The following is a 22,368-nucleotide window of genomic DNA, read 5'->3' on the forward strand; positions in this document are numbered from 1 at the left end:
TTTACATGGGTACTGGGGAATCAAACATCATCAGGCTTTGCAAGCAAGTGCTATAAGCACTGACCCATCTTTTCTACAGAGATTCTTTGTGTTTTTGTCTTTTTGTTGTTGCTGTTTATTTTTTATTTACTTATTTGAGAGCGACAGACAGAAAGAGGCAGAGAGAGAGAATGGGCATGCCAGGGCCACCAGCCATTGCAGACGAACTCCAGATGAGTGCAACCCCTTGTGCATCTGGCTAACATGGGTCCTGGGGAATTGAGCCTCAAACAGGAGTCCTTAGGCTTCACAGGCAAGCGCTTAACTGCTAAGCCATCTCTCCAGTCCTGGTTTTGTTTATTTGAGGTAGGGTCTCACTCCAGTCCAAGCTGACCTGGAACTATGTAGTCTTAGGGTGGCTTCAAACTCCCAGCAATCCTCCTACTTCTTGTCTTTCAAATGCTAGGATTAAAGGTATGCACCACCACACCTGACTTCTTTGTGTTTCTTTCCCCTTTTTTTTTAAATTTAGACTTTAAAAAATAGTTTTATTTATTCATTTGAGAGAAAATATGGGTGCACCAGGGCCTCTTGCTGATGCAAATTAACTCCAGACACATGTGCCACTTTGTGTATCTGGCAAGCAAGTGCCTTTAACTGCTGAGTCATCTCCCCAGCCCCTGTTTTTTTGTTTGTTCATTTATTTTTGTTTTTTGTTTTCAGACAGGATTTCATACAACCCAGGCCAGCTTTAAATCATTGTATAGCTGAGGATGATCTTGAACTCAAGGTTCTTTTGTCTTCCCTTCCTAAATATGTGACAATGGGTATGAATCACCATGCCGACTTCCTTCTGGTTTTAATCTGTGCCTTTCTCAACTATTCCTGGTAAGCATCACATCATAACTTCACTACTTTCACAACCCTCTTGCTTGGGAGCAGGCAGATTTACTTTACTCCTCTGGGAACCCATGTATGTGTCTTGGCCCCAGATACCTGCTGAGTAAGACTATTCAAGTCAGAGCCTCAGATCGTATGTCATAGCCCTCCAGCCATAACCAGCACCCATCCAGCACCTAATTGGATGAGCAACTGTGTGGGACCCTGCTCAATGAGGCAGAGAATCTATGGTTTTAGGAGTGATGTTGTGGTGTGAGAGGAACCAGGCCCTAGGACATGCTCACCTGTGCACTAGCTGGAGGTTCTCCTGCCTCAGCCGGCCATGCTGCTCCCCGGCAGCTGCACTGTCCTTCTCCAGTTCTGACACTCGCCTCTCCAGGAAGACAACCTAGGTGATGAGAGAACAAGGAACAAGTAGAAGAAGGCAGGAGAAGCTGTGCCCCAGGAACATGTGGGAGGCAGCATGAGTACTTTCATAACAGCCTGCAGAGCAGGTGTTGGAGGCAACTCATCCTTAGAGACTACCTTATAAACCCAATACAGTGCAGCTTCCCACAAGGTCACTGTTCACTTTACTTCAACAGCCCAAGCAGATGTCACTGGGAGCTTTAAGACCTAGAGGGGGCCCAAGGGTACTCTTCAGACTGGCAATATGGGGCCACAGACTCATCCTCCTCTCACACTCAAAATGTGAGCCCCTGCTCTGCCAGACACAATACATAGGAGGGCCAGGTGTCTGGGGAGAGGAGCAGAAAGGTAGTCTAGGGACCAGTCTCTCCCTCCCTCAGGGAGTCCAAGACATGAGAGAGACAGAGACATTACCCAAGAAGGAGGAGGAATATAGGCAAGCAGAGGAAGGACTCAACCTCAGAAGGCAGTGTTAGATACTGAAGATGGTGTGCAGTAGGCATCAAGGGAAATGAAGAAGGTGGAGAAGCTTGATGGCTACAGGAGAAGCAAGGTAGGTACAAAGGGAGCCTGGCAGGGTTATTGCTCCGTCTTTCCTATGCTCAGTTTGGCCCTTGGGAATGGAGCCTGGCTATAGCAAGGCTCCTGGCCAGGTGGCTGTAATGCACACAAAGCAGACCCCAGGCCAAATAATCTCCCCTCGGATCCTGAGCATCCTGGTCCTGCTTCCCAGAGTCTTGGTGAGCTGTATCTGACATCCCAGTGGTGGCACCCCCTGAATGGATTCACATGTAGGAGCTTAGATTGTGCTGAACTCGGGTACAATAACCTATGGCTCCTCCTGCTGGACCCCACTCCTTGCAGCTGGCTCTGTTTCTGGGCCAGGAAATGTCCCTAGTTTGCACCATGGTCATTGGACCCCTTGAGAAAAATTTCCAGAGAATACCAGGGACAGATGAAGGATCTAATCAGCCTCTGATGATACCATTGCTACATCCTCTAACCATCCTGACAATGTTCCTCCAGTACCAGGAAGCCAGGTGTTCTCAATGGATGCCCATGACTGTACAGAGCACACTTACAACAGGCATCTGGCCATATGGGCCATCACCTCTTCCCTGCTGTTCACTCCTAGTGCCCAGTGCTTACCTTGTCAGCAATGTCCTCCTCGGGGACTTCCACAGGCTCTGGGGGAGGGTCCTCCAGTGCCTCCATAGTCAGGGCTCCTGACTGGTGCAGATATCTATGGAAAAGAACCAACAGTACTGGGAAGAATGGAAAAAAACAAATGACAAGCTCTTTAAACACGAGCACTTCCAAATCCTTGTAAAAAGCAGACACCAGCATCACAGGGCACAGGCCATGTCCATTTCTGGAGGGCAGAAGTCTACTTGATCAAAGCACTGAGTAAGGGGTTCCCTTGGGTCAGTTGCCTTTACCAAGGGGCTTTGAGTGAGCAGGTTGTGTTCTGTGGCCTAGAGTCATCTCAGCGCTCTTTGGAGCCTGACAACATTCTCCCTCCCTGCCAGCTGAGACGGGTACTTTGAACCAGGGTGCAATAAAACATCACTCCCAGAGGCTCATCAAACATTAATTCAGGATCTTGACTCCTGTACAGGACAACAATAATAACTATTTTTTTGTTTCTTGAATGTACAATCCTTCTGCCTTGACCTATTGGGTGTTATAGACCACTGAGCTCAGCAGCACCTTCATTTTTTTTAAAGAGTTACCGTACTTGGAAGGCTGGAGAGATGGCTTAGTGGTTAAGGTGCTTGCTTGCAAAACCAAAAGGACCCAGGTTTGATTCCCCAGAACCCACATAAGCCAGATGCACAAAGTGGAGCATGCAACTGGAGGTCATTTGAGGTGGCTGGAGGTCCTGACGTGCCCACACTCACTCACTCTCTTTCTGCCTCTTTCTCTCTCAAATTAATAAAAATAGGTCTGGAGAGATGACTTAGTGGTTAAGATGCTTGCCTGTGAAGCCTGAGAATGCTTACTCAAATTTTCAGATTCCACATAGCCAGACACAAAAGTGACATAAGCATGCAATGCTGCATATGTGCACAAGGGGGTGCACATGTCTGGAGTTTGTTCATGCATCTGAGAGGTCCTGGCACATCTATTCTCTCTTCCTCTCTAAATAAATGAATAAATAAATAAATAAATAAATAGCAAAAGTTATCATACATACTCAGGCTAGAGAGATGGCTTAGCGGTTAAGGCACCTGCCTATAAAGACTAATAACACAGGTTCAATTCCCTAGTATCCACAGAGTCAGGTGCACAAAGTGGCACATACATTTGGAGTTCATTTGCAGTGGCTAGAGGCCCTGGTATGCCCGTTCTCTCTCTCCTCTCTCTTTGTGTACAAACAAATATTTTTCTAAAGCTATGAAACTCTCTCTTTGTGTACAAACAAATAAATATTTTTTTAAAGCTATGAAACACTTTTTTTTTTTTTTTTTTTTTAGGTAGGGTATCGATCTAGCCCAAGCTGACCTGAAGTTCACTATGTAGTATCTGGGAGGCCACCATGCCCAGATTATTATACTTCCCCCCCCCCCCCCCCGCTCCCCAAGGTAGGGTCTCATTCTAGTCCAGGCTGATCTGGAATGCACTCTGTATTCTCAGGGTGGCCTCAGACTCATGGCAATCCTCCTTCCTCTGCCTCCCAAGTGCTGGGATTAAAAGTGTGCACCACCATACCCAGCTTATCATACTCATTTAAAAATATTTATTTATTTGAGAGAGAGAGGCAGATAGAGAGAAGAGAATGGGCACTCCAGGGCCTCCTGCCACTGCAAATGATCTCCAGGTGCATGTATTACCTTGTGTATCTGGCTTTATGTGGTTACTGGGTAACTGAACCTGGGTTCTTTGGCTTTGCAGGTAAGTGCCTTAACTGCTAAGCCCTCTCTCCAGCCCTCATGCTCATTTTTTAAAAAAATATTTTATTTTTATTTATTTATTTCAGATATAGGAAGATAGGTAGAATGGGTATGCTAGGGCTTCCAGCCATTGCAAATGAACTACAGATGCCTGTGCCATCTTGTACATCTGGCTTTATATGGTTACTGGGGAACTGAACCTGGGTTCTTTGGCTTTGCAGGCAAGTGCCTTAACTGCTAAGCCATCTCTCCAGCCCCCCTCATGCTCATTTTTATGCTTTTATTTGAAAGAGAGAGACAGTGTGTGTGTGGGGGGGGGGTACACCAGAACCCCTTGCCACTGCAAATGAACTCCAGGCACATGGGCTATTTTATGCATCTGGCTTTACATGGTTACTAGGGAATAAACACCTGTTTGTGGTTCAGACAAACATGTTTAATTGTGTTGTATCAATATAAATACTAATTTGACAGCAGCAGATAAAGCCCTCAGAGCACATGTATGGGCATGCCATCAGTAAGCCTGCATATTTGACTTCTTTGCACACCATGGGACCCCTTAGTACTCAGCTAAGTTCCAAATTTCATGGCCTGATGCTCAGAACAGTCTTCCTTTCTTATAAAAGGGGGAACCAACTTCAGGCAGGTATGACGTTTAGGTGAGATTTAGACAAGCGCATGTCTGTAAGCAGCTTTGCTAAGGATGCAGTAGAGTAAGGACTGAGCTGAAAGCGTGTGATAATGACACTGAAAATGGCTATTTCACCTTAGCAATCAATGAATGAAGCTATTTCCTTTTTTTTAGCACTGACTGAGCTAGACATTTCCTCTTTTCCCTGCATACATTTTTTGTGGGGTCAGGTGGGATAGAAAACACATACCTTCATCCTCAGACCACAAACTTATGCATGCACACTTGAGGCTCTGTGTTTTTAGGACTTGCTTTGGGGTTTCCTTAGATTCTCAAAAGCATTCTAGTAAATACAGTTGCCTCAGCCAGTCACTGTTCTTAAACAGGACCTTGACCTCAACTCATTGCCACTCCCAGACAGGGAACTGTCCACCTCAGGCCCCAGAGGCCACCCCAAGCAGGAGCCAAAGGCCCAAGTCTGCCCCAGGGCAGGGAAGGACACACTGTCCCCATATAGCCAGCATGTAGCCTCCTGCTGAGGCTGAGGCTGCTCAGCATGTGAGTGGGGCTGTTTAATCCCACACTCAGGTCATGGTGAGGCAAAGGGACTGTGGCTGGCAAGTAGACCAGGAGGTATTGGGAACCCTGATCTACTGTTTGTCTAGAGGAGTGGGGCAATATCCCTGCTATGTGTCCTACTAGACCAACTTTGGGCCAGGCACTTCAGAGAGAAGACCACTTCTAACTTTACACTCAGGGAGGAGTGGGGAGGGAATGGGCTCACAGAGTCAGAGTATTAGCATCTCACTACCAATGTACAAAGGGCCGGATAGTTTTGTAATGTGTATTATGAGACAACTATTTTGTGTTTTCTGAGAATTCTGAGGATGGAACTAAGGGTACCAGCATCATATTAAAATCTCTCTATATATACGTTTAAGCAGGCATTTACATCCTCTACATATACAGCAGACCATGCCTCTGCTCTAAAAACTGTGGAGCTGGAGAAATAGCTTAAGGTGCTTGCCTGCAACACCACCAAAGAACCCAGGTTCAATTCCACAGGACCCATGTAAAGCCAGATGCATTTGGAAGTCAACTGCAGTGGCTAGAGGCCCTGTCATACCCATTCTCTCCCTCCCATCTTGCAAGTAAATAAATAAATGAATGAATGAATAAAAAGTATTTTAAAAAATGAACTGTAGACATGCAGGTTGGGCTTTCTTATAACAAATGTATCTGAGAAGGAAAAATACATTCTCAGAGGATATTTTAAAGGATCAAGCCCTTTACTACCCAGCCTTGTAAGACCACAAGTTTCCTCTAGCTACTTGGCACAAATTTTTACCCACAAATTTTGATGGCTGGCCCAAGCTCTTTCAGGATCCCAGGTGTGGGAGGCCAGGGGATGGCTGAGCTTGATTTTTTACCTTCTTTAGCCACTGCTCATTAGAGGTGAAGCAGTGGGATGACAGTGAGCAGAACAGCCAAGCTGTGCAGTGCTGAATTGTAATCCAAGTCCAACTGGATTTGTAACGTATCACTAAGACTATACAGTGTTCTTTATGAGGCAAGGAAGAAACCAACCAGAGAAGGTGGAACGAACACACTGCCTTGGCTTCCTCCAGACCCTAAGCACTAAGAAGCTACATGAAGATCTAGGATGAGGAGATGTGCAGACACAGCAATGCACTTCCAGACCAGATGGCAGCTTCCGAGTGAAAAGGTCCACTTGGGGTGAGGGTGGGGGTGGAGGGGGCTGGAGGGATGGCTTAGCAGTTAAGGTGTTTGCCTGCAAAGCCAAAGGATCCAGGTTCTATTCCCCAGGACCCACATTAGCCAAATGCACAAGGGGCGCATGCATCTAGAGTTCGTTTGCAGTGGTTGGAGGCCCTTGCACGCTCATTCACTCTCTCTCTCTCTCTCTCTCTCCCCCTCTTTCTCTGTCAAATAAATAAATAAAAATAAAATATTTTTAAAAAAAGCAAAGGTCCACTTGGGCTGGCGAGATGGCTTACTGGTTAAGGAACCTGCCTGCACGTAAGCCAGATGTACAAGGTGGCACATGTGTCTGGAGTTCATCTGCAGCAGCTGGAGGCCCTGATACATCCATTCTCTCTCTTTCTCTCAAATAAATAAATATTTTTGTTTATTTTTATTTATTTATTTGAGAGCAACAGAGAGAGAGAGAGAAAGAAAGAATGGACACATCAGGGCTTCCAGCCGCTGCAAACAAACTCCAGATGTGTGCACCACCTATACATCTGGCTTACGTGGTTCCTAGGAAATCAAGCCTCAAACAGGGTCCTTAGGCTTCATAGACAAGCACTTAACTGCTAAGCCATCTCTCCAGCCCATTAATATTTTTTAAAACAATGAAAAGGTCCACTTTTACTTTGTTCATCATAATTAATGGGGGAAAAAAGAGCTCACAACAAGATTTATGAAATTTTCCAGGTGTGGTGATGCACGCCTTTAATCCCAGCACTTGGGAGGCAGAGGTAGGAGGATAACCATGAGTTCAAGGCCAGCCTGAGACTATATAGTGAACTCTAGATTCCAGGTGAGACTGGGCTAGAGTGAGACTACCTTGAACAAAACAAAAAAAAACTATTATTATTGTTAATGTACTAGGGATTAAATTTATGGCCTTGCATATGTTAAGCAAGCACTCTGATACTGAGCTACACCCCAGTCCTTATATTCTTTTTTATTGTATGTTTTTTTTGTTTTTCAAGGCAACGTCTTGCTCTAGAGTCCAGGCTGACCTGGAATTTACTATGCAGTCTCAGGGTGGCCTCAAACTCACAGCAATTCTCCTACCTTTGCCTCCTGAGTGTTGAGATTAAAGGAATGTGCCACCTTGGCTTATATTATTTTTTTCACTTTGAGATAGAATCTAAGCTGTCAATACTGACCTTGAACTTTTGGTTAGCCTGTCTCAGCCTCCAGAGTAGCTAGACCTGCACTACTAGGACCACCTAAAATTTATGATCTTTAGAGGCAAAGAAATCATGGGGTATTTTTTATAATCATAGAAGTTGTTAATAAAAGTTTGAAAAAAAATCCTCTAAAAGCTTCCAGTCATAAAGAAACGAAAACCAGGGCCTGGAGAGATAGATGGATTAGCACCTAAGGCACTTGCCTGCAAAGCCAAAGGATCCCAGTTTGATTCCCCAGGACCCTGTAAGCCAGATGCACAAGGGGGCGCACACATCTGGAGTCATTTGCAGTGGCTGGAGGCCCTAGTGCATGCCCATTTTTTTCTCTCTCTGCCTACCTATTTATGTAGCTCTCACTCTCTTTCAAGTAAATAAAATAAATAAATAACTAGAAATAAGAAAAGAAACCCAGAATGTGTTAACCCTGTTAGTAGCAGCCCTAACACCAGAGGCTGTAAGCAATGCCCTCAGGCTTTATAAGGAAAACCATTCAAAACCTTAACCCAAATCAACCAAAGGACACATGTAAAGTCTCTGCCAAGCCTAGGGATTTACCTCTTCTCTCAGGAAGCTATTGGAAGGCAAAATGAGTTAAGAAATGAGAAAAAGAGCTGAAGAGATGGCCCAGTCATGAAGGCAGTTAGTTGCTTGCCAAGCCTAACAACCCCAGTTCAATTCCCCAGTACCCACATAAAGCCACATGCACAAAATGGTGCATGCATATAATGTTTGTTTGCAGTGGCTAGAAGCCTTGGTGCACCCATTCTTTCTTTTCTCCCTCTCCTTCTCTGCCTCCCCCAGCAAATATATATATACATACACACACACACACACACACACACACACACATAGAGAGAGAGAGAGAGAGAGAGAGGGAGGGAGGGAAGTGGGAAAGAAGACAGACACAAGAGGTTAAATGACATAGTCCCTAAAACAAGGGAATTTATAGAGTATGGGAGACAAGCCAGGACCACAGCTGGGAAGCCAAAAGATATCCCATGTAAAGGGTACAACATGGAGAATCTTTGTGGTCTCAATTGAAGTCTGGGTGGTAGAAGCAGGATAGCAACTTGGATGATGGAGGCAGTAACTGACTCCAACAGGAGCATGTCTCAGGGAGGAAAGACCTCAGCTGGCTCTAAATAGAGTGCCAGCATCTTGAAGTCTGAATGCAGACTATCCCAGCACTGAACCTCACCTTTCACAGAAGGAAGCTAACAGACAGCAACCAAAACAGAAAAACAAAAGCTGGTCTTTAGGATTTCAGCCCTTCCCCTTGGGAACCAATGGGCTGGCAAGGACACAAGCTGGCAAGAGGCCACATAGACACAACCCTAACGAGCTGACCCTTCCCTGGGTGTTCTGTGTCAGACACTGGGGAGCTGGGGTCCTTTCCAGTCCTCACAAGGCATGTATAAGAGCAAGAGGAGTTCCAGAAACTTCCATCAGATACTTCCTGGTTCCAAAGCCAGGTCCAAACTCATACCCCTTGTAATGCCCTTCTATAACCTCACCTCTCAAGTCCCTGTCCACCCCAAACCACAAAAAGTAACCTTTTGCTGGGCATCATGGCACACGCCTTTAATCCCAGCACTCGGGAGGCAGAGGTAGGAGGATTGCAGAGAGTTCGAGGCCACCCTGAGACTCCATAGTGAATTCCAGGTCAGCCTGGGCTAGAGTGAGACCCTACCTCAAACCCCCCCCCCAAAAAAGTAACCTTTTATTTGTTTGTTTTGAGGTAGGGTCTCACTCTAGCCCAGGCTGACCTAGAACTCACTCTGTAGCCTCAAACTGGACTCAAATTTATAGTGATCCTCATATCTCTGCCTCCCAAGTGCTGGGATTAAAGACGTGTACCACTATACTCAGCCAAAAAAACCAACCAAACAAACAAACAAAAAAAAAAACCTTTGGGGACTGGAGAGATGGTTTAGAGGTTAAGGCATTTGCCTGCAAAGCCAAGGGCCTCAGTTCAATTCCCCAGAACCCATGTAAACCATATGCACAAGGGACTACATGCATCTGGAGTTCAGTTGCAGTGGCTGGAGGCCTTGGCATGCCCATTATCTCCCTTTCTCTCTCTTTCTCTGTCTCAAATAAATAAATAAAATATATTTTTAAAAAACTTTGCAAGTTTTAACACCTTACAATAGGATATTCTAAAATTTTTCAGAAACTAAAACTACCACATATTTCAGAAAGGACATTTTCAATAAGTGATCAAAGATTTGCCTACCTTGCCACCTTCCTGCTGGAAAGCCGCTTGGCTGGGCTGTGCAAAAACCAAACAAACAGGAAAATTATGTCAGGGAGCAGACCAAAGGACAGGAGGAAACAGGAAACTTGGGCTTAGGAGATAGCGGGGTACAAGCATGCAGCCCCCTGCCCCAGGCAAGTCCCATGCACAAAATGACCCCTCAACAAGTTAGAGGACCCTTTGTCTAGGTCTGTGCCAACTTTCATTATTCCTCTCCTCTAAGCCCTCAAAAGCCAACCAAATTGCAATACATGGCCCAGCCCAATGCCTGCACCCACCAGCTCACCACATTTGGTCCATATCATCTGCCAACATCATGTCCTTAATGCTTCTGAAACCATTACCCCTAGCTAGGTGTCCATCAGGGTTTCTGGTGAAAGTGTCACAGGTCTGCCTGTGACCAGAAAGCCTGTCGTGGTTTTAATGTTACTGGGCCCTGACACTTCATACTCCAAATTTGTGGGGGCAGGGAAACAGAAACTCTCCTGATGTCATCCCTGGGAAATAAACATGGTCATCCCACACTGTCTATCCGCTTCAGCCATCCCCACTGGTAGGTGGGGCCAAATGCACCTTTTCTCTTGACTTTGAAGCCCATCAGAGCATGACCTCCCTGTTGGAACTGTGGGCCCACAGTGTTCAGATATGAGAACCAGTGCCTCCATTTGCAGCATCCTTATCCTCTTTCAAGGGCAAGGCAGAGAAATTAATCTGGAGAGGGGCATGCTACACCAATCATCCCATCACCACCTTTAACTTTACACTAGCTCTGGGAAAATACACTGCCTCCAGGGGCACATTTTTCCATTTTTGATGTTATAGTCCTCCAGTAGATGGCCCCGGAGAGAGATGGGGGTTTCCATGGATTTTTAGGCAGTCCTTCAGTCATGTGCCTCCTTGGCCAGCTCCTCTGGTGCCCACTACCCAGTAGCACTGGAGTCAGCAGCTTTCCCTGGCACTCCCTCAGACAATGTTGTAGAGAAGTTCCTCTGCTTTGTGGAGACCATCCTCCAAGTGAACAGCTTTCCTGAAAGCTGGAGGATGACTTTCTAGCAAGTTATAGAAGATAGAGACAAGTCTTGACGGCACAGCACCTAATTTCCACAGTGTGCTGGCTGCTTCAAGGCACAGACCTTGCCCTGCATGGGCAGTGCCTCTGTAGAGGGTATGGACCCCTTGGGTAGCAGGGAGGTGGCTGCTATTTGCAACTGCTCAGAGTGCACATCACTACACTAGCTGATGCCTTGTGCTCCAAAACCTCATGGCTTCATCCCCATGCAGCCCCTGTATAGCTCCTTCTAACTGGAGCCTGACCAGCACAGTGTACTTTAGTACACATGTTTCCATCCTAAGATTGTGGATACTCTCTGAACAATAGGACAGAACAGACCGTCCCATCTACCTATCAACCTGTGGACCAGCAGTCCTGTGGCAGTTTATACTTTGAAAACATGCCTCTGGATAGAGCAGACTACTCAGTTTCTATGATGTGGATTATTCTACTGAGAATGTCAGGTACCTAAAAAAACACAGCAACTTTTCAGGTTTCCTGTAGATCACTGGACAGATAACACATGGAACATAAAACTTCTGGAAATGGTCTGGACTAAATCCCTTTAAGACTGCACAGCTTATATATACACTAAGGCTATCTATCTATGCAGGCCAGGAGACATAATTCAGCTCTCCACCAGGGGGCACCTTCCAGCTTTCAGTCTCTCCACACCCCTGGGGTAAGGCCTCTTAAGGAAAAGGTCTCCACAAAGCCTAGTCAGAGTGACTACCACTACCTTCCAGACAGGTTCTCAACGTGGGAAAAGACCACTTCCATATCAAGAGTGAGAGACATGTGTCTCCTTTCATACCTGTACTCAAACTCACTCAGAAGAATGGTTCACCAGTAGAAGGAATACACAGCCCAGCAAAGTTACCTCCAGGGTACTACATGCCCACCTGAACACATGACAAATGAAAACTCATGTCCCCTGCAATGGATGCCAGTGGGTCTTTGGAATCACTAGAACCAGATTTATTCAAGGTACCATGCGCCCAAAGAGTGCTTCTGGCTTCTGTCATTGTTACCAGGACTCTACCAGAATCCTAAGTATTCAAGATCCTCTTTACCTTCCTGGATGTTGGCTGAAGGCCTTATGCTGTGTGATGCTTTTCACAACATGAGAAAAAGAGCTAACAAGTTGAGTGCTTTGGGACTAGAGCTAGAACAGGACAGCAGGTATGGGTCCAGCCTAATTGAACTACTACAAAGGCAAATCAGATGAAAGGCAGGTTCCTTGGAAAGGGGACACCTGTAGTCAACCTCCAAGCACAAAACACCACCAGAATGACCTGCCTTTCTGCCACCAGACCAAAATACCTCCAGGAAGCTGACTTATACTGCCTCTCTGGAGCCCACAGGTACTTCTGCTCAACTGGAGTCTACATGGTCACTTGCCTACTCTGTTCTGCAGTAGCTGTTGTGGGAAGCTCCAGATGTGGTCCATATCTTCTCAGACCCTCCTCAAAGATGCTCACCCAGAATCTTGCCCCTCTGACTCACTAAGCCAACAAGATGCCTGAGCCATGTCATTAGTAGCAAACAACCCAAATAGGTTCCCTAAGAGAGTGTGAAGTTGTGAGGAGCTGACAAAAGGAGCCACTTGGAATATGACTGAGCTGGATTGGCCACAGGACACAGGGAGCCGAGAACACCATCTAGGTGAGACAAACAATGAAGAGTGGCTGGTGGCAGCATGCATGACATCTAACAGCAGGGCAGCAGCCCCAGGTTCCTCTGCAGCTGGACAGAGGACCCTCTTACAGAGCTGAAGGCTGCTGGGATTCAAAGTTAAACTTTTAACCCACCTCTCATCTGCCTTGCTGGCATGGTGCCAATACCCAGCAATAGGTACATTTCATCAATCTTATATATACTATCTTCATATATGCTCTGCTGTTCTGTCTTGGTTAACAAGATTGATATGTTGGCCACAATTTTTCTGCTTCTCTGGCACACAGGATTGGCAAGCCTAATTTTAACTACTCCCTGTCTTCTCTTTAGACAGGATAAGTCCACACTCTCTTTCGAGTATTAGAGCCTTTGATGACTAGCTTTTAGAAACAGTCCCCAGGTGTACACTTTTTAAATTCGCTAATTTGTTACCTATGTTTTGTCTACAACCTTGAAAATAAATAGATAGGCCTTCCCTAAGATGTACTCACTTTAAGTTCCTTAATTAGCCACTGCTATTTGAACCTTCATCTAGACCCTTAAAAATGAAGATGTACTATTCCTAATAAAAGAAAAGTGCCCCTCTGGGCTGTGTGACTCTCTGACTGGAGTTTTCATCCTGTAAAGCAGTTCAAAGATAGTTTAGTTTGAGAGATTTCTTGTCTGCAACTCCATCAGAGGGCCCTCAGAGTACACACAAGCCTGACTAACCTGGCATTTCAGAAAGCTATTTGTTTACAAGTCTGTTTCAAAGACCCATCTTTAAATTCCCCAGTTCTGCTTCCCATGACCAAGTTAGAGAAATCATTTACCAAAATGCAAAATCTTTCACATGCTGGATCATTTCCTCCTGCAGGGACAGAAAGCAGCCAATAAGGCTGCCACATGCACAGAGGAGAGGGACACAGGCAGCAAGCACAGTGGTGGGCATGCAGGAAGGGGATGGACTTCAGAAAAGGTCCCGCCGTGTGGGTGCTCTGCCTGTCTGAAGATTAGGACAGGGATGCCTTGGGAAGACCCAGCTGCTGGGCCACTGCAGCATGACTCTCCCTCACCTTGGGAACACACAGCAAGGCTGGGCTCTTTGTTTTACCTATTCATCTCAAGATCGGTCAGGCGGGCAGAAAGATCCTCAAGGCGGTTGATTTGTTTGTGGCACTGGCTACAGTAAAACTCAAAGGCCTCATCAGTGAGGATGCTGCACAGCTTTGTGGCAAGTGGGTCAGAGCTAGAGAGACAGAGCATTAGTCAGGAAAGGGAAGGGCCTTTTGGGCTATCTGTACCAGATACGTGTGCTGAGAAGGATGCAAAAAAGCACTGAACAGAACAAGGAGAAAAGAATAAAATATATGGAAGGCTCTGGCTGCTCCCTCTGGACTGCCATGAGCCCTTCCTCATATCACTCCAAGGAGCCTGCTCAAGCAGCCGGGATCCTGCAATACGGTTTCCCCCTGGACAGTGCCTGGAATAGGGAGTTCAGTGAAAGCCTTGCTTTGTGTTAACAAAGCTCTTTCTGACAAAAGGTAAATGAGCATATGCCTTTCTCCCCTATAGAAAGCATGTGAAGTGTGTCTCCAGCAGGCATTCACTTATTGTTCTTGCTTTTTTTTTTTTTGAGGTATGGTCTCGCTCTAGCCCAGGCTAACTTGGAATTCACTATATAGTCTCAGGGTGGCTTCAAACTCACAATGATCCACTTACCTTTGTGTCCTGAGTGCTGGGATTAAAGGCGTGTGCCACCACCCCCGGCTTTTTTTTTGGGGGGGGGGTCTTTTTTTCTAAATATATTTTATTTATTTATTTAATACAGAGAAAGAAGCAACGAGAGAGAGGGAGAGAATGGGCACACCAGGGTCTTCAGCCACTGTAAACGAACTCCAGATGCATGCGCCCCTTTGTGCATCTTGCTTATGTAGGTCCTGGAGAATCGAACTGGGATCCTTTGGCTTTGCAGGCAAATGCCTTAACCACTAAGCTATCTCTCCAGCCTATGTCTGTCTGTTTTTGATATAGAGTCTCACTGTGCAGTCCAGGGTGACCTGGAACTCATCATCCTCCTGCTTCAGCCCCCTGAGTGCTAGGATGACAGGTATGCACAACTATATCCAAGTTATCTGCTGCACTATTTTAATAAATGTTCTAGAACTCATCAATATGAAAACTATATGTAAAGGTAAATGTGGTGTCACATAGCTTATAATACCAGCACTCAGGAGGCTGAAACAGAAAGACCACCTAGAGTTCACTACAGGCCAGCCTGTACCATACAGTGAGTTCAATGGCAGCCAGGGCTATACAGCAAAACTCTGTCTTAAAAAACTGAGAAAGGACAGGCATGGTGGTGTACCCCTTAAGTCCCAGCACTCAGGATGCAGAGGAGGAGGATTACCATGAGTTCAAGGCCATCCTGAGACTACATGGTGAATTCCAGGTCTGCCTGGGCTAGAGTGAGACCCTACCTTGGAAAACCAAATAAAATATTCTGAGAAAGGGCTAGAGAGATGGCTTAGTGGTTAAAGCACTTGCCTACAAAGGCAAAGGACCCAGGTTGGATTCCCCAGGACCCACATAAACCAGATGCACAAGGTGGCGCATGCATCTGGAGTTTTTGTTTTTGTTTTTGTTTTTCAAGGTAGGGTCTCACTATAGCCAAGGCTAACCTGGAATTCACTATGTAGATTCAGGGTATCCTCAAACTCACAGGGATCCACCTACCTCTGCTGGGATTAAAGGCGTGTGATACCATGCCTAGCTTATCTGGAGTTATATTTATTTATCTATTCATTTATTTGCAGTGGCTGGAGACCTTGGTGTGCTCATTCTCTCTCAAATAAATAAATAAAAATAAAAATAAAAATAAAAATAAAACTGAGAAAGGGAGGAGAGGAAGGGAAGGCTATGTCAGTAGCTTTGTAGTAATTGTTGAGGCCTGTGTTAAAGGAATCTATCTGTCCACACTCTGAGGATGCTAGCTGATCTCTTGCCATTTCTCCTCAACAGGTTCTTGGGATGCTGGCGGGTGGTGAGGTATTTGCCCCTAGAAGCTGAGGTCAAGAAGGTGGCCTCATCTCTCAAGCAGTAGAACCAATAGGCTACTAAAAACTAATTTGGAAGTTCAACTTAAAGAAAGAAAGGTAGAAAAGACAGCAAAAAATGTAGCATGGAAGGTACACTTTAGACTGAAAACATCAGATAGGAGAGACTGCCATAGCAGGACAGACATGGGTACACAAATGCCAAATTTATAAGCCCACTTCATCAAACCTTCAGTCCCCTGGGACACGTCCTAGGAGCTCCGAGCACCCACAAAGCCCTCACAGTGCCCATACCACAGCTGATGGTAGTTTTGGGGTGACACACAAGCAGAAGGAGCCCCGCTTTGGCTCACAAACCAGCCCTTCTAGCACAAACTACACAGGTCTGAGCTGCACCAATAAACTTTCAAGGGAAGACCCTCGAGGTTGCTGGACGAAATGTAGAAATTCTGGAACCTAGAAACAAGAGATAGAATCCAACATAGCCTGGACATCCAGACAGGCCCTGGCCCTGTGAAAGCCAGAGATATTCTCAGGCTAAACACTCAGGAGGGGCTCCCTAGACCCTCAGACACAGAGAACCAGGTTTTTCTTCAGTGTGCATACAAACCAAGTTCATGCTGAATCCATTGTGATCTCCTTAGCAACAGCTTATGAGAAAGCAAGTGTCTTGCCCACTAAATATCACAGTACTATTTATTTATTTACTATTTATTTCAGGGTTTGGGGATGTCAGGACATAAATCCATAGTCTTATGGTTCTACAGCCTTTCTCAAAGGCAGTCACGGGCCACTAACTGATCGGTGACCAGGAGCTAAAGACCAGTAACTAAGAAGCTTGGCAGAGACCTTAGAGGTCTGCGGTTTTCTGGTCATATGACTGGACAAGAGGAACTGCAGCTGGTTCTCATCCCAGGATAAACTTAAAACTCCTCAGTGTGGTGTGTTTACCTACATGGCATCAGAGGAAGCAAGTTTCCTCTTACCAGCATGATCCCAACAGAGAAGCTTCCCAATAACTAAGTATGGAGAGGGAGAGAACCATGCATAATGCAGGGCATCACCTGGGGGTGAGAAAAGCTGGGTCACTGCAGTCCAGCTCCCCATTACAGAGAGTCTCTGGGGACAGCTCCGCCTCGCTGCCCTCACCGTAGTCCTCGAAATGCTCCTCACCACCAATCACCATGACGACAGCTTGGCTGCGGGGGTGGGATCTGCAAGACAGATAGAAGCAACTCTGACTCAGAGCCACCAGGCAACTGATGAGATGTGCAGTATCAAAAACCAAAGACCTAAGTTCCACTGCCCAAGGAGTCACACAGCCACACACAAAAGGAAAGGAAGCCCGGCATGGTGGAACATGCCTCTAATCTCAGTATTCAGGAAGCAGAGGTAGGAGGATCACTGTGAGTTCGAGGCCACCGTGAGACTACATAGTGAATTCCAAGTCAGCCTGGGCTAGAGGGAGACCCTCCCTTGAAAATCAAAAAAAAAAAAAAAAAAAAAAGACTCCAACTTCTAGTATGACATGCATAAAACTTTCACACATGACAAGTCCCCAGCACCTAATGGTGAGACACACAGCACACAGTCAAAGTGAAGCACTATGTGCTATCATAGTGATCCCCACACTTAAGGACACATTTTTTTTGGGGGGGTGCACCAGGGCCTCCAGCCACTGCAAATGAACTTTGGATCCATGAATCACTTGTGCTTTTGTGTATCTGGTTTTACATGGGTACTGGGGCTTTACAATCGAGCACCTTTAACCACTTTTCTCCAGCCCTAATTAATAATTTTGTTGTTGTTGTTTTTGTTTTGAGGTAGGATCTCACTCAAACCCAGGCTGACCTGACACTGTAGTCCCAGGTTGGTCTCAAATTCAAGGTGATCCTGCCTCCGGAGAGCTGAGATCAAAGCCATGTGCCACCACACCTGGCTTGCTTTTTTTTTCTCCCTCCCCTGAGGTAGGGACTTGCTCTAGCCCTATGTACAGTCATCCCTCATCTTTCAATGACAGGAATAAACGATTGCATTAGACTCTTTTTTATTTCTTAACACCAGGTCTTATTTAATCAACATAGCCAGACCCTGTGAGAATTTCCTCAAGAAGGGGAGGAGGGACCACTAGGAAGAACTTGTCCCACAGAGCCCACGAAGACAAGATCCTTTGTCAGAAAAAGGATGAAGTGTGCTCTCTTCATTCCATCCCTCTCTCATCATACTATGGACACCTCGTTGTTTGGATCACCTCAATGAGGAGTTTTCTGGGGAACCCAGGTGGCCTGGATTGACCTAGTGGGAGGCAATTGGCCACTAAGCCACTTCCTTGGAAAAGGAAAGGCATAACAGAATGAGAACCACTTAGTCCAGTCTCAGTGTAGGCTCGTTCCTAGCCACCAGGCTGGTTCATTTGTGAGTGAGCCACCTCATCAAATACAGCACCAGCTGGAAAATGTATTTGTTAACAGTGCCAATGTAGTTGGTGGGCACAGGAATACATAAGTTCCTCGTGTTAGGCCCTCATGAATAAATTTATTTTTTTACTTAAAAAAAAAAAGAAAAGAAAAAGGATGAAGGCCTTCAGGCCATTTCCTTTCCCTCTACCCACTCACATATGACAGAAGCAGCAAAGGCCATACATTACTGTCTAGAGACCAAGAGACCCAGACCACTTGGTTTATAATGTAGAACCAATGTCCCACAGTTACACCCCAAACACACATCCTTCACCAAGTTCATATAAATGGGGTAACATCATCTTAAGGTATAACCAGGTCGTGTTAACTTAAGCTTCTCAAAATTTATGTTTCTGGACTGAAGAGATAGCTCTGTGGTTAAAGGTACTTGCTTGCAAAGCCTGCCAGCCTGGGTACAAATTCTCAATATCCATGTAAAGCCAAATGTAAGCACACAGAAATAAAATTGGAGCTGGGCATGGTGGCAAACGCCTTTAATCCCAGCACTCGGGAGGCAGAGGTAGGAGGATTGCTGCGAGTTTGAGGCCACCCTGAGAGACTCCACAGTGAGTTCCAGATCAGCCTGGGCTAGAGTGAGACCCTACCTCGAAAAAAAAACAAAAAAACTCTAGCCCAGGATGAGCTGGAGCTCACTCTGTAGCCCAGGCTGGCCTGAAGCAGCAATCCTCCTACCTGCCTTCTGAGTACTGAGATTAAAGGTGTGCACTATCATGCCTAGCTTACTTATGCAACTTTCAAGTCTGCAGACCCTTGCAATAAACAAATGGGCAGGCACTTCACAAAGCACCAGTGTTATAAACCCACCACAGAGTGGAAAAATCTGTGAGCAGACTAGGAAGTGCTTGAAGCAGAGGAGCAATGCAGACTGCTAGCAGTAACAAAGCCACGACAACCATCCGCAAAGTATCTGAGACTATAGGAGCTGAGGGGCTTTAAAGGTATGTGCTCCCACTGAGCCACTGCCCAACTCCCAGGGGCACACCAAGCCATCCAGAATCATGCATCACCTACAGCTATTGTATTCTCAAGGCCAAACACTGTAAGCTACTTATACGCCCAATAACATTAGGATAAATTAGAAAGTTGTAGCACATTCACACAACAGAATACTCTAAAAGTAATTAAATGATGCTGGGTGTGGTGGCACATGCCTTTAATGCCAGGATCACCATCAGTTTGAGGCCACCCTGAGACTACATAGTGAATTCCAATTCCAAAAGTAGGAACAAGGTCCAAGGAAATAAGTCAGCCATTTGCCATACAAACACTGAAGACCTGAGTCCAGATCCCTAGCACCCACATAAATTTTGGGTGTGGCAGTGTGCACCTATGATCCCAGTGCTCAGGAGACAGAACACGGAACCCTCAAACCCTCAGGACAAACCAGCTAGACAGATAAGCTCAGTGAGCTCTGGGTGCAGTGACAGGCCCTGACTCAATAAGCAGAGAGCAACTGAGCAGACACCTGATACTGACATCTAGACTCCACATGTAGCGCAGTGAACACATAAGCATGCATACCTGCACATACATGTGTCCACACACAACACACATACACTCACATACAAATGCAAAAAGAAAAAAAAAAGAAGGAAGAAATCTTATAACCACATATTAAGTGAAAAAAGCCAGGTGCCAAAAGACATAATAAGTCTGTATAAGCGATCACACTCATGTAAAAGGTAGAACCTGGCAGGACTTGCTGCTATGGAAAGTCCAGATTCAAGTCCATGGGGTGGTCAGGTTGAAAAACCAGCTGTTGTACACTTATGCCACAGAACTTAAATACTTGTAGGTGTGTTGACAAGTAAAAAGCAAAAAAACTGAGGAACTAAGAAAGAATGGATAGAAATAAAATAAAATAAAAACACTTATAAGTCTTCCAAACACACTGACTTCCAGGGAAGCATGAAGTGAGGCCCAAAACTGTCTGGCGTGCCCATTCCTGCTCTCCCTCTCTCTCCCTCACACACCTCTCTCTGTCTCTAATAAATAAATAAATAAAAATAAATCTAAAAAAAATATTTTAAAAAAGTACTAGACCATCCTCAGCAACATCATAGCAGTTCAAGGCCAGTCTGGGATACATAAGACTCTCTCTCAAAAAAAAAAAAAAGAAAGAAAGAAAGAAAGAAAAGAAAAGAAGCTGGACATGGTGGCACACACCTTTAATCCCAGCACTCAGGAGGCAGAGGTAGGGATTGCCTAGAATCAAGGCTACCCTAAAACTACATAGTGAATTCTAGGTCAGCCTGGACTAAAGCGAGACCCCACCTCAGGAAAAAAAAAAAATTCTGCTAACAAATCCCAGAAGACTGAATTAGTCTATCCTTGTACCTTCTCTTCTGTCCACAGTCAGATATTGTGGAACATTAAAACCAAGTTGTTCGGTAAGAAGAAGCACACATATCCTAGAGGGAATATCAGCTAATATGAGACCACATAGGCAGGTGCAGCTGTACCAGGGCCACCAGAGAAGAGGCAGTAACAAGAAGCCATGGCCCAGAACCCTCTCACTACCACAGACAGGATGCTCCAGGGAATCCACTGGAGGAGGGCACAGGTACACACCTGCTAGGCACCAGCAGCAGTGTGCCATGGTCAGACTCCTCCATGGTGTCGAGGCACTCTGAGGGCACAGCTGAACCACCCGCACTATCAGCGTCTCCTTCAGGCTGCAGCTCAGGGTGCACAAGGGTGCTGGTATCTTCATCAGTGAAGGTCTCACACTCACTGTATGTGCTCTCAGAGCCCATGTATGCGCTGTCTGTCACTTCATTGGCCTGGGAGAGGAGAGAACATCAACAGTTAGCACAGATAGCTAAGAAGACCACAGTGCACAGGACACGGCTCTAGCAAAAATCGCATCCTTAGTGCTGGAGAAAGATGGCTTAGCAATTAAGGTTCTTGCCTGTGAAGCCTAAGGACTCATGTTTGACTCTCCAGGTCCCACATAAGCCAGATGTACAGTGGTGCAAGCACACAAGGTCACACATTTGCACAAGGGGACGCTTGTGTCTGGAGTTCAATTGCAGTGGCTGGAGGCCCTAGCATGCCAATTCTCTCTCATTCTCATTAAAAAAAAATCACATCTCTAAACAGAGACATTCATTTACAAAACAGGACATCACCTGGTGTGAGTATGCACTGCAGACTGATCCCAGGACCTCTCAGATGCTATACATGTTGTACCACTAAGCTGTGCTCCCAGTCTCTTATTTAAAATGAAAAATGCTCCCAGCACTCAGGAAGCTGAAGCAGGAAGATTATAAATTCAACATCAGCCAGATTATAAATTCAGGGCTAAAGAAAGACTCTCTCAAATATCAAAAGTGGGGCTAGCTGGGCGTGGTGGTGCACGTCTTTAATCCTAGCACTCAGGAGGCAGAGATAGGAGAACTGCCATGAGTTCGAGGCCACCCTGAGACTACACAGTGAATTCCAGGTCAGCCTGAGCTAGAGTAAGACCCTACCTTGAAAAAACAAAAAAACAAAAAACACAAAAAGTGGGGCTGGAGGGATGGCTTAGTGGTTAAGGTGTTTGCCTGCCAAGCCAAAGGACCCAGGTTTGATTCCCAAGGACATATGTTAGTCAGATACACAAGGGGGCGCACACGTCTGTAATTCGTGTGCAGTGGCTGGAGACCCTGGTGCACTTGTTCTCTCTTTCTCCTCTCCCTCTTTCTCTGTCAAATAAATAAATTAATTAAATAAAAATATAAAAAAGGGCTGGAGAGATGGCTTAGCAGTTAAGGCATTTGCCTGCAAAGCCAAAGGATTCCAGTTCAATTCTCCAGGACCCACGTAAGCCAGATGCACAAGGGGTCACATGTGTCTGGAGTTTGTTTGCAGTGGCTGGAGGCCCTGGCACATCCATTCTCTTTCTCCCTCTCTACCCTACTCTCTCTCTCTCTCTCTAATAAATAAATAAATAAAGTTTAAATATATATCAAAAGTAGAGCTGAGCATGGTGGTGCATGCCTTTAATCCCAGCACTGGGGAGGCAGAGGTAGGAGGATCACCATGAGTTCAAGGCTACCCTGAGACTACAGAGTTAATTCCAGGTCAGCCTGGATAGTGAGACCCTACCTTGAAAAACCAAAACAAAACAAAC

The 22,368-nt window shown here is 45.7% G+C and overlaps 1 protein-coding gene across 3 annotated transcripts in view; it reads right to left on the reverse strand.

Annotated features, from left to right (window-relative positions):
- The window catches only part of Rab11fip3 (RAB11 family interacting protein 3), a 77,497-nt gene that overhangs the window by 7,749 nt on the left and 47,380 nt on the right, over positions 1-22,368 (reverse strand). The window contains exons 4-9 of one of the 3 annotated variants that reach the window (XM_045161571.1): positions 20,826-21,037; positions 16,839-16,988; positions 13,833-13,967; positions 9,991-10,026; positions 2,437-2,530; positions 1,164-1,267 (exon numbers count right to left, since the gene is read on the reverse strand). In XM_045161571.1, the coding sequence (XP_045017506.1) occupies positions 1,164-1,267; positions 2,437-2,530; positions 9,991-10,026; positions 13,833-13,967; positions 16,839-16,988; positions 20,826-21,037 (731 nt within the window). The remainder of the gene's footprint in view (positions 1-1,163; positions 1,268-2,436; positions 2,531-9,990; positions 10,027-13,832; positions 13,968-16,838; positions 16,989-20,825; positions 21,038-22,368) is intronic. The other 2 variants (XM_045161573.1, XM_045161572.1) reach the window with 2 other exon arrangements.

Source organism: Jaculus jaculus, chromosome 11, assembly GCF_020740685.1.
Source record: "Jaculus jaculus isolate mJacJac1 chromosome 11, mJacJac1.mat.Y.cur, whole genome shotgun sequence".
NCBI classification, from domain to species: Eukaryota; Metazoa; Chordata; class Mammalia; order Rodentia; family Dipodidae; genus Jaculus; species Jaculus jaculus.